Source organism: Cyclospora cayetanensis, unplaced genomic scaffold (assembly GCF_002999335.1).
Source record: "Cyclospora cayetanensis isolate NF1_C8 unplaced genomic scaffold, CcayRef3 CcayRef3_contig_30, whole genome shotgun sequence".
In the NCBI taxonomy this organism is placed as follows: domain Eukaryota; phylum Apicomplexa; class Conoidasida; order Eucoccidiorida; family Eimeriidae; genus Cyclospora; species Cyclospora cayetanensis.
Window position 1 is genome coordinate 235,387 of NW_020312259.1, and position 14,211 is coordinate 249,597.

The 14,211-nt window shown below is 50.7% G+C and overlaps 2 protein-coding genes across 2 annotated transcripts; one reads left to right on the forward strand and one right to left on the reverse strand.

The window, feature by feature from the left end:
* Positions 1-604: 604 nt before the first annotated feature.
* LOC34619644 lies at positions 605-9,129 on the reverse strand. Its single transcript, XM_026338797.1, is given in 16 exon segments — positions 605-769; positions 1,136-1,267; positions 1,394-1,478; positions 1,765-2,387; positions 2,617-2,933; positions 3,221-3,305; positions 3,575-4,152; positions 4,393-4,788; positions 5,029-5,355; positions 5,647-5,716; positions 6,011-6,178; positions 6,474-6,612; positions 7,028-7,325; positions 7,743-7,826; positions 7,988-8,332; positions 8,556-9,129. Coding segments are annotated over 16 exon segments (4,386 nt in total).
* A 1,587-nt stretch (positions 9,130-10,716) lies between these two features.
* LOC113147642 lies at positions 10,717-14,122 on the forward strand. Its single transcript, XM_026338798.1, has 3 exons — positions 10,717-12,564; positions 12,740-13,291; positions 13,469-14,122. Exons 1-3 carry the CDS (start codon positions 10,717-10,719, stop codon positions 14,120-14,122), a joined length of 3,054 nt encoding a protein of 1,017 aa, XP_026194583.1.
* The last annotated feature ends 89 nt before the right edge of the window (positions 14,123-14,211 follow it).

Consider the following 14,211-nt stretch of genomic DNA (forward strand, 5'->3'; position numbering starts at 1 on the left):
ACTTATTAGGGGACAACTGCGAAAGCAGGGTCCGCTGGGTAATAGTAAACGAGGGCATACCGAAATAGAGCAAAAAACACGGGCGATTCCTGTTTGCCCAGACAATGAGATGGTCAGCGTAACTCATGCATAGACTCAGAGTTTGAGTGAAATTTCCGTGGAAGCGTGGGCGGAGGGAAGCAGAAGTTAAACCTAGCGGCGGTCGTAAGCCTTTCACTGCTATGGATATCACTAAAGGAGCTAGCGTAATCCTTCGAGGGCAGATTGTACAAACCAGGAATTACAGAGCTCGCAAGTTGATTTGTGAACTGAGTGGGCAGAAACAGCCGCTCCCCGCAGTTCAGAGATAATGGAAAATCGATCTACGCTGTAACAAATTGCTTCCTAGCGTTGCATTACGTATGATGATTCTAACTGGCGTCGAGCAACAAGTATAAAAATATAAGTATACATGCATACCTATACACATGCAGTAACGTAGAGCATACAGCAATGCATCTGCAGAACATTGCTGAATTCGCCAAGATGTGCAGGCAGCCTCGTCATATTCTGCCTACCGCGGTTTCCCACCATTTCGTGTCCCGCTTCTCTTGTTTTTTGAAAATCAGAAAACGATATTAAAGTCTTCCTGCTTAACATTTAGAGTAAAGTTGAAATCGCAGAGGCCATAGAAAACTTGAAAAGCAGGGTATTCCATCTGCCGAGGGATCTGGCCTTTTAGCATGTGGAAACGAAGGAATGTTGGAGGCCGCTTGAAGTAACAACAAACCTAGGAAAAGACATTTTAGACAGAGGAATAGACGGGAGTTGATGGTAATGAGTAGCACTATGTGGTGCTTCTGCATTTATGGTGCTACGCAGCATACACGTTTAGAATGCGAGACAAATATAGAATTCGTAGATTTGTGTGGCCATGCTGGTGTATATATGTACCTGGGCATTTATTTCAGTGCGTGAGGGAATGCGATGCAGATAAGCACTATCAATGCATGTAGAATGCAAAACAGTGGATGTGTGCATGTATATATTTGTATGTGTTGAATCATGTAAGTGTACATGAACTTCTAAGCTTTTCGTGGGCAGATGCAAATATACAGCGGCGTTACTTAGGGTCCGTTGCTAGCCCTTCTCTAACCTGCGAATGTCCTCCAAGATAGTGCAGCTTTTGGCATTTGCTACTGCAATAGGAAGCGACTCCGCACCTAATGAAGGTCACAATCACACCACAAGAGCATGCGATGGCCGCAAGCGTAGCATGAATTTTTCTCTGCGCAGGGCGTCACCATAATAAACGGTTCACAATTTGAGAACTTGGTTTTATGGATGCAGAAGCTACAGTATTCCCAACGCAGGGTTAAGCCCCTTCACGAACTAAGTGATACTAGAGACAAGCAGTTTTATTTCTATTTCGTATTTCAGTAAAACAAACCGCTAGCAACGAACAATCCCAACCTTCTGCACTGCCGCGTAAAGCACCTCTGCGCAACCAGAGATGGGGAGTAAAAAATATCTGTTTTAACCAAGGCGCTGCTAGCTAAGATCGTACACCCCAAAATTCCGGCAATAAACACAAAACACATAAGCATAGGTTTATCCTGTAGTGCATAAAAGAGCCAAAATCCGGTGTTTCTCTGGAGTTCTGGTGAAGCAAACACGCAAATACAAAGCCAGTACAGAGACACGCACTTGAAGTCCTGCACACGCGACCAAATCAGTAAGAAGGGAAGAAGGAGAGGAGGACAGTACCGAAGGATATATGCTCACTCAGGGCAGTATTGCATTTTCGCTGCAGCCCCCGCAGGCGGAAATCCCTGAGTTCGGACATTTTTACATCCGGGTAACCAACACGGAATAACAAAGCCTTTCCAGAGTGTGTGTGGAGGCGTTGCGTCAATTTGAGCCTCTTTTTTTGTTTCAGCCCTCGATATCACTTTGGCATCCCTTATTTGTGCAGGTGTTTCTGTTGCCACTCCTGCAGCATCGGCAGAGGACGGCTGAAAGCCGGGAACCTTGGCAGCAGCTGGAGCAGTAGGAGGTCTTGGAGAAAAAGGCACCGATGGTGGTTTGTGTTGGGTGGCTGTTTCGAAGCGGATGTGCGAATGCCGAGTCGAGTGGCTTAGAGGCCGTGAGCCTTTCATGCTAGACCTTAACGCTGAAGTCGATTGTGTAAGCATCTTGCTGCTGGTGGAAACAAATGAACCCTTTCTTTCTGGCTGTGAAGTTGGTTCTGGTTCGAGCAAGGAAGAAGATGAAATCCATTGGTGGTACGGAGGCTCCCATGCGCTCTGCCACAGAGATGGCCAGGGGCCGCCCGCTCGAAGACCGCAACGATAAACCAAAGTGTACGGATACAGAGTATTTGGGTTTATATTTGTGCTGATGGTGGTCTGAAGGGATACCACAAAGGAGAATGAGTATACGACAAAAGCAACATAGCAACAACAAGCAGGCTAAAGCAAAAGGGATAAGGAAAGATGATAACACGAATAGCCTCCTTGGCAAACTGAAGATTGGGGCACACTCAGAGAGCTTTAGTCAAGCAAGAGATCCACGCATGAACGGAAGGCACCCGACGGCTCTCTGGCTACTGAAGAAGACGTTGGAGTGCGTGCATACCTTCTTAAAAGCGTCGCGGAGACAGACAGCAGCTTCCCAGCAAAAATCCCACGTGACATCTGTGGCTAGGGTTGGTTTTTTGTCTCTGACTGTGGGCAATACGACTGTATCGAGTGCGTCCAGGATCTGCTGCGCAGTCTTTAAAAGAAAGGGGGCCTCGTCAAGGCAGGTCATGTACATGAGATCAGCAATGAAGCACAGGAGGGAACGACAGAGAAATATGTTGATGCGGGGGTGAAGAGCCTTCACAAGGCAGTCCCAGAGGCACACATTTGGGAGGGAGGGATGTTGATTCATATTTAGACGCTCCATCATATCTGAGCATGCAACGCACAAGCTACAGAAATAAAACAAATTCAAAGGCAACAAGATTGAGCGTAGCGCTGTACATGTACAGATCACATGGCCAGAACAGACACATCGTGGGCTGGTGGGCTAAGGCCAAAACAGTGAAGTAGCTGCCGTGGTAGAAGACATGCTCAAAAAGTATCCTCCATACAGCTGAGCGCCACGTCCCACACCCTTCGCCTGTCCTTCTCCTTTCGAGCACCAAAACAAATTTATATATGTGAAAGTGGACGATATTCTCGCGGGTACAACGCACTTGGGGCCCTCATGGCATAAAGTGTCTCCGTCAGCATTTCCACAAATCTCGTCACAAGTCCAACAGCCTGGGGAGACTCGGGGACCTGAGAGGCCGGAAACAGAACCACGAGAAACACGCAATACGCCGGAGCTGAGTTGCCTATAGAAGATTTTACTGAGTGCAGCAGAACAGACAGGACAATTGACGGATAACAAGGCTGCGTGGGAAATAAGCCATGAAGGTCATTTGACTGCTTTTCTGAAGAATTCGAAGAAACCTTTAACTTTCCGAAAATATTTCGAAATTCCCTACTACTCTGCTTTTTCTCGTTAAAAATAGAGTTTTGAGTGATGGGGGTGTATCTTGCCTAACCTGCTTTTCCGCAAGAGCGGAGAGGAATGCCTTAGTGACGAATGAGTCCAAAAGTCTCCCACAAATTGTTTCTTTCTTTTCCATATTTGCGGTGTATTCAGTAAGGAAAGGCATAAGTTTACAGATGCCTTCGATGTTGTACTGCATGGCCATGCAGGACGTTGAGTTGTTCAAGACCACGTACAGCTGGTCTTTGGAGCGACGCAGTAGAAGTTCTCTCTCTTGGGGGCTCATGCTGGGTGGTTGACTACGTGATGAAGGTGATGGAGAGGGAGAAGAACACGACTGAGGCGTAGAGACGCCTTTTTGTGCATCGCCTTTTTTGCGTCTTGCCTCAGCATCATCTGTTTTCCCACGTTCGGAAGAGCGGGCCGATTTCGCTGTCGCTCTTCCTCGCGTGCAAAGGTTTTTGATTATTTGCTCTGTTTGCCGGGCGTCCTGCAGCTTGGACTCGTAGTTGTCCTGTCCCCGCCAAGAAAGCATGTGCATCATATAGCTAATCCTATACTCGAAAAACTCCAAAGCGTTCAAACGAAAGAGTAGGCGGAGGAGACCAGGAATCCGCGACTCTAAAATGGCTAATACAGGAAAGGGCACGCATTAAGAAGACAGAAACAATTGAACAGAGCAGACGACGACGTAGTGAAAATTAGCCAACCACGGAGGTGAAAAGCAAGAATGATTGCCAGGAAATGCATGCATGTGTGTATACATGTACATACGAGGACGTAATGCTGATCCCGCGAACTGCCTAAAATCATGGGCAGCCTACTGCTGTGGGTTGTCTCCTCCGTTCATTTGATCGCCTCCCCTCTCACCGGTCAATACGTAGTTCGCAATTCTTCCCATGCGGGAGAGAGCCCTTGTAGCCAAACACCAGTCGGATAAGGAGCTAGCTTCTTCAATCTTCATCATGGATGTTTCGGCATACCGCATGTCAAAAAGGTAAAACCGTTCCATGATTAGAGGAACAAACAAGGAGTGCACAAGCTGTGTAGTCTCGTTAGGAGACATCAGATATCGAAAGATAATAGCTTGGGGGTTCGGCACCTCAGTTCGTAGCGACTGCAGCTCGGGCTTGCGCAGCAGTCGAGCAAATACCGAAGTTGCCGGCAACTAAACGGATGGGAAGACACAAACAAAAAAGATAGCATCGAGGATTAAATAAGCAAGCCAATGCACAGACAACAAAAGGGAGGACCAAGCGATGGAATCTGGAATCCAAGGAAGAAGAAAAGGATGGAAGAAAGGCGTATGTCTACTAGTAGGTCATTTCAATAAAGGCACAAAACGAGAAGAGTATACATAGACTCCAGCGGCTGCGCAATAGAGCAATTAATTTTTTCGGGTAATCCTTGTTTCCTACTTGCAGTCCTCACAGGAAGGAGAGGGGCGCCGTACATATCTACGAAAAAAGTACAGAGCCAGAAAACTGGTGACTTTGCCTATTGAACTGCGTTGCGCGTGGCTTACCCTGTTGGACCAGTTGCCGCCGAACTGAGTAAATATTTCATGAACGATCTGCTTGACCATCATGTGTCTTTCTCTGTCCTCTTCATCTTCAAGTTCCTTGTAAGTGCGATTCCTTTGGTTCCAAATCGCAAGCACTTTATCCGGGTGTCTGTAGAGCGTGTCTTTTGTCTCCTGCTGCTCTTGATGCCCCCAATCTACGCCCTGGGAATGATGGAGTCCACAAAAAATATCCCAGCGAGCAGATTGTTGCCGCGAACCAAGGTCAGTAGAATTTTCATCCTGTTGGTACATCACGTTGATGTCTCTCTCTGCACAGCGCATTCAACCAAACATCACAAACAGAGGTGGATACAACACAGAAAAGAATACAGAAGCGGACGTGCGGTAATTTTCGCAGGCTTCGTCACTCTCAGAGTGTGTATAAGCCGGTATTGCAAGTGTTATTTAACACAAATTCAAATGAAAAGGCATCCAGAAAAGAGCTTAGGAAAAACAGCAAAGGAAGTGTGCATGCATGCGAAAAGGCGGTACACAGAATGAGCCCAAGAACACTTAGCTAGTGCATAATGCATACTAAATTAAGGATCTTTCAGCTTTACCCATTCTCACGACTTCGCGCTTTGTCGTGTCTTTGCTTTCAACACACTGCGCAACTCGCGTTGCGGCCATCTGTGGCACACAGACACAGCCGTCGTTTTTGTCCTACTGACTTTCCTGCGGGTAATGGCAGGGTCGCGTCAGCCTCGAGCATCCATGCACAAACTACACGGTCTTTCGAAGAGAACGTACAGCAGGCAGAAATCCTCATACAAAATGCACACCAATCTACCAGCCCGTGCAATAATTTAACGTGCATCATGTGTTTGCCAGAGTGTCCCTGGGTAAGCCGACAGAGCCCTCGTGAAGCACCCCAGGAAGACTCTTGACAAAGAATCAATGAGAGTATAAAAGCTGGCACCTTACCCTTAGGCGTTCATGAGACTCGAAGAACGAATCTGTGATGGGTTGATCTGCGTATTGGTTTTCGGGTTGCAAGACGAAGACGGAATCCACATTGTCGGCATCGAAAGACGGTTGGCGCGACCAGGAAATATCTAAATAAGGAAAACGATCTTGGAGTCCCTTTCGCATCTGCAAAAGCGTTCACAAAAAAGATGGATACGCTATTCATCATCGGGGATTAGAAAGGATATTTGTCGCAATAGGTGGACTAATGCGACAAATATCCTTTCTCTCTGGCAGGAAGCGGTCAAACAGATAGAGCCCTTAAGGCTCCTGCCTCTAGCAGCGCGGCGGGTTAGCATGAACCGAACAAATGAGGACCGCACAGGTGGGGCAGCCCAGAAAGCGGGGAAACTAAGACGGCAACTATAGATGCTATGCCCGAGGTACACAGCGATCGCCGCCACCAAGAGCTCCAACGCACCGTCTGCGCCGCTTGGTTAATATTGCGCAACGCGACGAGCTCGGTTTGCTCATTATTTCCACCAATTGGAAAAGGAAGCGGGTCTTCTTGACTCGCGTTTGCATCGTAAGGATCAAGGAAGCCCTCTTCATCTATAGACCTAAAGAATGCAATACATGAGGAAAAGATCAGAGCACAGACAGATTTGAGAAAGGAGAACGCGGAGCGAAGTGGTTGCAAAGTATGAAGAAATAAAAAGCATTAGCAATCCATAACACGATGCACCACATAACAAGGAAATAGGAGGATGCGGACGTAGCTGCAAAAGGCCGTATGCCTGTTCTTTGTGCAATCATTCTCCAGGCATAAGATATTACTCGCTAGAAGCGACAGGCACGTGTGAGATGGAGAATCTTTGCACAGCACAGGGATAGGGGCTAGATGAGTTGCGGCTTTTCTGCTACTCATCGTCAAACAAATACTAAAGTATCTAGATTGCCCCTCCCCTTCTGCTTATGGTATCTGGACTGCTACTGTTTGTGGTGTAAAGCCAATGCAACCAAAGATAAACGTACTCGATTCTTAGGACTCCTATCTTCTTCGAAGGTGTCTTCCTCTGTGCGAGCAACGTGTCTCCCAGCACATCCGTCCCCGTCTGTTCAGTGTATGGAGGACAATGCCGTAGCTCGGAGTGAAGGCCCTCTCGGTGTTTCCATGCCTCGGAGGCATTGACGTTCTCTATCAAATACGTGTCCATCGCCTCTTCTGTGCGTAGGCGATGTACGCGAAGTGCATCCGAGGCGCTTAATAGACCTGCTTGAGGCAATGTAAGCTCTGCTTCGCGTGGCGCAGCATTGGTCACCGAAGAAGCTGCTAGGTGTGGAGACGGCTTCTACGCATGCCAAAAAAGCGCAGCACATGCAGCACCTCCAAAAAAATTCAATCATTTTTTACTGGTATACGTATGAACCAACGTCATACGTCCAAGTAAGTCCGTCACTAACAAAAAACTCAGACAGCACGTGGCGTTCGTGAACATGAAGTTGCAAATACATCTGGTGTTCATGATTGCCATATTTATACCTGTATACCCAAAGCGCTGGTTTGACTTGTATGAGAATACTTGAATGCACACATTTAGGAAACTCCAGTAAGGACAACCATATTTTTAAAATCCCTTAAAACATCAGCAATATCAAATGGTGAAAGCAATGAATTTCAAACAAAGGCAGGACTGAACACAATGATCAGAATTATCGACACAGCAGCCCTTTAATGGACAAGAAATACCTCCAGCCTCACGCTCGGCGTTACCCAAGTCTCGTCTGCGACAATTGGCAGCAAAACACACAAAAGCTGCTCCCATGTGCCTGGCTTTGCAGGAAAGTGGCGCAAACTAGCAGCTAAAAGGTATATGCCTCGCTTTGGCATGACAAGCATCGCCGAAGAGAATACATACGAAGAAGTATATCCGTCTCTTTTGTAATGCCACCTGTTTTCTTTGCGATGCTGTGTATTGGATTTTCCGCACTTACACAGTCTACTCTTCGCAAACTTCCCAACAGCTGAGTCTTCTCGTGCTTCTTCGGCCTCTGAGATCTTTCGCGGCTGCCATTTTCTTTTCTCTTCCGGTGTGGATATCATCAAAAAGTCCTTTTTGTAGAGGTTGGGTTGCACCGTCCACTTGGAAGCGCCCACTTTTGCATCCGAAAGTCTTTTGTTTTCTAAAAGGAGCTTTTGCAGCTCAGGTGTCTCTAAGATGTCTGTAGGATGTTTTACACGAGGGGCAGGAGGAGGCTCAGCCCGCCGTATCGGCCGCTTCGCTTTTAGCACCTCGTCTCTGGGGGCTTCAGCAGAGGAGGCGGCGAGTCGAAGCATTTCTACGGCATGAAATCATCATAAAGAAGGATGTTGCACAAAGCCTTTGACAGGAGCAAATAGGCACGCAGGATGGATGGGGGGGGTTTGGGGTTGGAAGGCAGAACGCCCTTCTCTTGTGTCTAACCATAGGAACAAGCATACATGTTCTCCCAATCATTTAGTGTGGAAAGTGCAACCAAAGTCGCGGCTATTCAGGTATTCCGTATATGTTTGCCGCCTTACCGGGAACGTCTGCTCCTGCATCTTGTGGTGCGTCTGCGTTGCTCGGTGCAGCTGTTCGCCATTTAAAACCCTCATTCTCCTGAGTTTGCTGTAGTTCTGCCGGCACACTTGTATCTTTGTCGCCTAGTGGAGATGAATCGGCGGAGTTTTCACAGGAAGGGGGCCTTGTGCGTGGGCCTGATGCCTTCCTTTCGGGTGGTTGAGCCACAGGCACCTTGAAATATTCGACTTTCGGACGCTCATGGGCTGTTTTCCCGTCCATCTGCACAGCTTTCCCATTGGCCTTTTCTTGCTGCGTACGATGCGCAGCGAGATGTGATTCTTTCTTGGGAGAGTACCCTTTTGAAAGCGTCGCACCTCTGTTGCTTCCATTTTCCTTGCCTTTCTGGCCAGTTTGCTCTTTCGCAATGGCAACCTTGCCGGTTCCACCACCTCCATTCCCCCTTTTGGCGGGGGCAGAGCCAGAAGAATTCGGCTGCTCTAGTATCTTGTAAGTCTTACCCGAGGGGCCCCTTCCAGAGGGGGCCCCTGAAGGGCCCCCGGTGCCGCTGACTCTTGGGCTGACAAGCGGCATATGCGGAACGGTGTAGTGCGTTGCCTTCTGAAAAAAACTCAAGAGCGATTCTTTGTGCTGGGCGCCTAGGGTACGTGGAATCCACGCCTGGGGGCCTGTTGATCCCTCTAGAATGCTCTAGGGGAGGGGAGCATGAAGGCAGCGAGGGAGGGAAAGATGCATGCTATGTGGGAGGGGAGGCGTCGTCTAGGATCGAAGGCATCAGGCGAGACCGCAGTGCAAGAATGGCTTGGGCTAGGGGAAGATGGAGCTGGAAGAAGAAAGCGCAGATGTGCTGCCACAAGAAAAAGCTGGAGAGAGAACATCAGGTGTTACAGTTTCGTGTGCAAGGTATACATGTGTATATATAGATGCACGCATACATATGTGGATTCCTAAAAGTTCTTTTGCTCTTTGAGATACGGAATGTAAGATAAGGCGAAAAAGTAGGTGTTAGGATGAAGTTGATGAAGGCGACGAATTGCAAGATAAGGAAAAGCTCATGCGGTGGCCCATTCGTTGTACACATATGGCATGCCAAGCCAAGAACAGCACCTCATTTCCCTCTTCTCCATTGCCTCTTTCCGCATGTTTTGTGTGTTGTAGCTAAGGGTTCTTATGACGTTGCTGGTGCAGGTGTTACGCGTGCTCTTCGCGTTGCATGCGCATTGCGTTTTCGCTGCCCCAGTGCACCTTTTTTCTTCTGTTCTTGCGTTCCGTACTAGCAAATTAGCTTTGTTAGCAGGGCAAGTAGGCTGGAGATATGGTTTTCAATGGAGGACGCCTCCTGTCTCTCTGTTGACTCGTGGAGAGGCAGCGGCGATCGCAGCAGCGATCAGCAAAAAAGGAGAGATGCAAGGGAACACATTCCGTGAAAAGCAAATGGCATAGAGGTAGTTTATCACTTTGGGGCCAGGATGTAGGGCCAAGAGAAAATGTGAGGTTTGACACGAGTCAGCCCTAAGCGGAAGGCGCAGCGAGGGTCGATGCTAGCCGAACGAGAGGAAGCAGCGAGCAGAAGGCGCAAATTTAGGGAGGAGATGGATCAAGATCATGCCAGATTCAGAAAATAGGCTGCCCGACGCGTAGTAATATAAAGAATACTCAGTTCCTTACGCAGACAAGAAGAGAAGCATCAGGATGAATCGGCGCTGCATCAAGCGGGTAGCCAGGGAGCGTATTCGCCTGCTGTTCATTTCACAATGAATGGACACTTCGCCCCCCCAATGCACGAATTCGTTCGTTTTTCGGCTATTTCTTCGCCGGTAAGCGCATATACACGCAACGCGTAGCATTGAGACAAGGGATCGAACGCGCACGGCAGTTGGGCCTTGGCTGCAATACGGGAGCAGCCGACCCCCTCAGACCTCTCCTCGCCCCTCCAGCAGCAGCGGGAGCTAATACGCACCCATGTGCTTGCGCTTGTCTTTGAATATAACGCAAGCAGCTCCTTTGCACTTCTATGAGAGGTGCTTAGGCGACACCCTCCCTCCCCTCCCCCCTAATCTGCCCTTTCTGTGGGCCCCGAAAACCCTAACTTTGCATCCCTACTAGACCAAAGCCTAAAATGCGCTCGCGCAAGCCTCAGCAAGGCTGGCACCATAAGGGATGCCTCTCCGCCTTGCTGCAACTCCCGCAACAGACCACTCCGGAAGCCAAGCCTGCCACAACTTTTTGCAAGCCTACCCTCTCACTGAGTTCCCAATGACTAGGCCTCTCGCAGCGACCCTTTCTGAAGGAGGGCTGCTGCTGCCGAGAATTCCCCCAGATCTGCCTCCAAGTACTTGGGGAATTCCTTTCCCGAAAAAAGCACACCTCGGTCCCTACAGCCCCCGAGGGGGTCGAGGTGCAGTGTTGATCTCTGCCAGTCGGAAACTTTGCGTGTTTTTCCTGAGTCTGATAGGCTTCGTTGTGGTGCCGCAGGTGCTAGCGAATTCCTGGAGGCCCCACCCTCACCGATGCACAAATCTGCCCCCCGCCTTTGGCGCTGTGGCTTCATGGCCGTGCTCCTCTTTGAACGCACTCCCGCTACACTCTGCTGCATGCAGGAAGACGAGCGAGTGCGCTGCTCAAAAAGCAAGCGGCTACCCGAGAAAAAGCGCACTGGAGGACGGAGTCTTCTGCGATCTGCCTTGCCGCTTCTTACGTGCGCGAGGCAGTTCCCAGAAAATTCCCGGCGGGGCGAGTGGCTTCCAGCACTCCAGCCGAGTCACAGCCACATCCGACCACTCATTTTCCAGTCCTCCCCCACTCGATCCTGCAGTCGTGCCTGTGCTTGCACCTGCAGCGGACGGTGCAACGTCCACAGCGGCAGACATCGCGGCGCTAGACGCAGCGTCGGCAGCAGCGCTTACTGAGCTTCATCAGGAAGTGGACGCTTTGGAATCGTCCCCGGGCCCTTATGCAGTCGAGAGGGTAGTGACAGCACTTCGAATACTGCAAGAACTCACCCTCAAGCTCCAACAGGAGGGAGGGCGGCGTGCTGTCTCCAAGTGTCTCCTCACTGAGTTTCAACGGCTTCTGCTACGCCTGACGGGCCTCTTTCGGCTATGGGAGGAGGAGATTGTGCACCAAGGGGAGACTCCTCAGGAACCTCCCTCCAACAGAGATTCTTCTGGCGTGCGCGAGGCCTCGCCGAGCAATTTGCACCTTGTGCTCCTCCGCATCACATGGCATGTCGCGAGTGCTTATCTGGAGGCAGCGATGCAGCTGCAAGAGCAGCAACAGCAACAGCAGCGACTGCTGCAGCTGCTGTTGGAAAGGCATGCGGGAGATCCCAGCCTCGCGATGCTGCTGGCGGAGGATCTGGTATTGCTGCAGCGGCAGCGCAGCACCTTTCTTTCTTCTTTTGCTGCTCGCGTTGCCGTTGCAACGAGCAGAGCGGCAGAGGCGCATCGGATGCAGCCGATTCCACTGCCCCAAGATCTCGAACTGCACTTGCAGCGGCTCCAACAGCTGCAACAACATGCACGCTGGGATGCGGTCCGTTGGCTGGAGACTCACGGAGTGTCCACCGATGAAGCCCAAGCAGTCGCTGCTGCACTGCTGCAACAAGGCGTGCAAGCAGAAGCAGTCTGCCGAGTCGTCACCTCCCTACTGTGCCTCGAGAAGACGCAGCAACGAAGTTCCTGCTGGGCGGAGGGCCCCTCTTTGTCTGCCCCCCACTTCGGCGTGCATGCGGGAGCCATAGAGGAGACACAAGCGAACAAGGCTGGACAGGCCTGCTATTTAGGGAAGGCGATACACTTACTTTTAGCTCGTGCCTTTGCGGATGAAGGGAGCAGCGCAGCGGCTCATTCGCAGCTGCTGCTTGCACACACAAGCCTGTCTACCGCGCTGCAGCAGTCCAATTATACGGCCCCATGGGAAGAAGAGGACTCTTTGTCGGTGGGGGGGCAGCGTGAGACTGTTGCTGCAGCACTCGCGGTTGCTGTTGCATCCATGAAGGACGGAGAGGTGTGTTCGCTGTTGCCACTGCTGCTCCGGATGTTGCTGCTGATACTGTTGACGTCGTTGCTGTTTTTAATTGGATTTCGGCTATTTGTGTTGTCGCTGGTGCTGTTACTGCTAGTGCTGCTGTGGCGCGAGCAGCAAGAGTGTCGCTTCTTCTGCTCTTGGGGTGTATGTACAGCTGGAGAAGGCCTCGGACGCGCTGCGTTTGCTTCCCTCTCGTGTCGCTTTGCGCTTCTCCTCTGCGGTGCTGCCGGTAGCTCTAGAGCTTTCACGGCGCCTCTTATTCCGTGGGAGGCAGCTAGATGCCCCTCCTGACATCTCGGTGGCCTCTGGAAGTTTCCAAGGGGCCCCCCTTGAGGCAATCTTTACTCAGCAATTTGAGCACGTCTTGTCGACGGTGGGGGCGGCTCTGCTACAGGGGGAGAAATGTGAAGAAGTGGCAGCAGAGGCAGTGGAGCTGAGCGAGCTGATAATGGCCATCTGGCACCCATCGACAGCTAGTGGTCAACTTTCCGTTGCTGTCTCTAAGTTTCTGAATATTGTGACGAGGCACTTGAAAGGGCTGCTCTCTCCCAGCCCTACTTGCGTCCCAATACTTTCCCTACACCAGGAGCGGCTCCTCACTGCTACAGCAAAGACCCTCTATGGGGGCATGCGAGAGCACCAGACGCAAGGGGGAGAGTTGCTTTCTCTGGTTGAAGCAGCAGATAGAGGGCATGAGGGAGAAGAAGCAGGAGGCTCGAAGGTGGAAGGAGGAGAGCTAGGAAGGGAAGGGACTAGACTCTGGCACCATGCTCTTGCTGCTGCCTTTCAAGGTCTTGCTGCTGCGGCGCAGCGGCTCTTACGGCAAGCCAAAGCAATGAAGGCAGACGCAGCAGGGGCCCTTGCGGATATAACAGCAACAGAGGCAGCACATGCAGCGGATTCAGGGGCAGGCGGAGACTCTTCTGCGGCAGCAGCGATTCTATCGACAGAAGCAGGCAGACTTGTCGGCCTTGTGCATTCGCTGCAGGCCCTTTCCCGAAATGCAGCCGTTCCCATCGGTATCGAGGAGACTATTGCAATAGGGAGAGTCTTGCATGCAGCATCTCTTTTGGGGGTTGTGCCAGAGGAGAAACTTGTTCCTGTGTCCCCACTCCTAGTGCCGGCTGCGTCATCTCTACAGCTTCATAGGCGAGGCATAGGTACCACCACGGCATCACAGCGGCAGCAGCAGCATATTAGGCAACCAGCGGGCGTCATTGAAAGGAGCGAGGAGCTTCTGGCTCTTTTGCGGCGACAGCAGCAAATGGGGAATGCAGAGGCAGCTCTTATGCTGCTGAGGAGGCAAACTGCTCTTGCTGAAGCAGCAGAGACTCTATTGGATAATGTTGGGACTACTCGCGGCGGAGTAGACAGAGAAGGGCGTACTGAAGAAGGCGGAGAGAACGTCAGACGTGAATGGGGTGACAAGAGTGCGCGGCTCTTGAACTTTTTCGCCGCAAAGCCCACACCAGATTGTTTCTACTTTGCAGCAGCCGCAGCAGCCGCCGCTGCTAGGCCAGACCTTGCCTTTGAGTGAGCTCAGAAGCGATTCTCACTCTGCCCCAAGAATCTAAGAGTGTATCTTTCCTTCCTCTCTCCGTCGGAGCATGCCTCTCGCTGCATTGC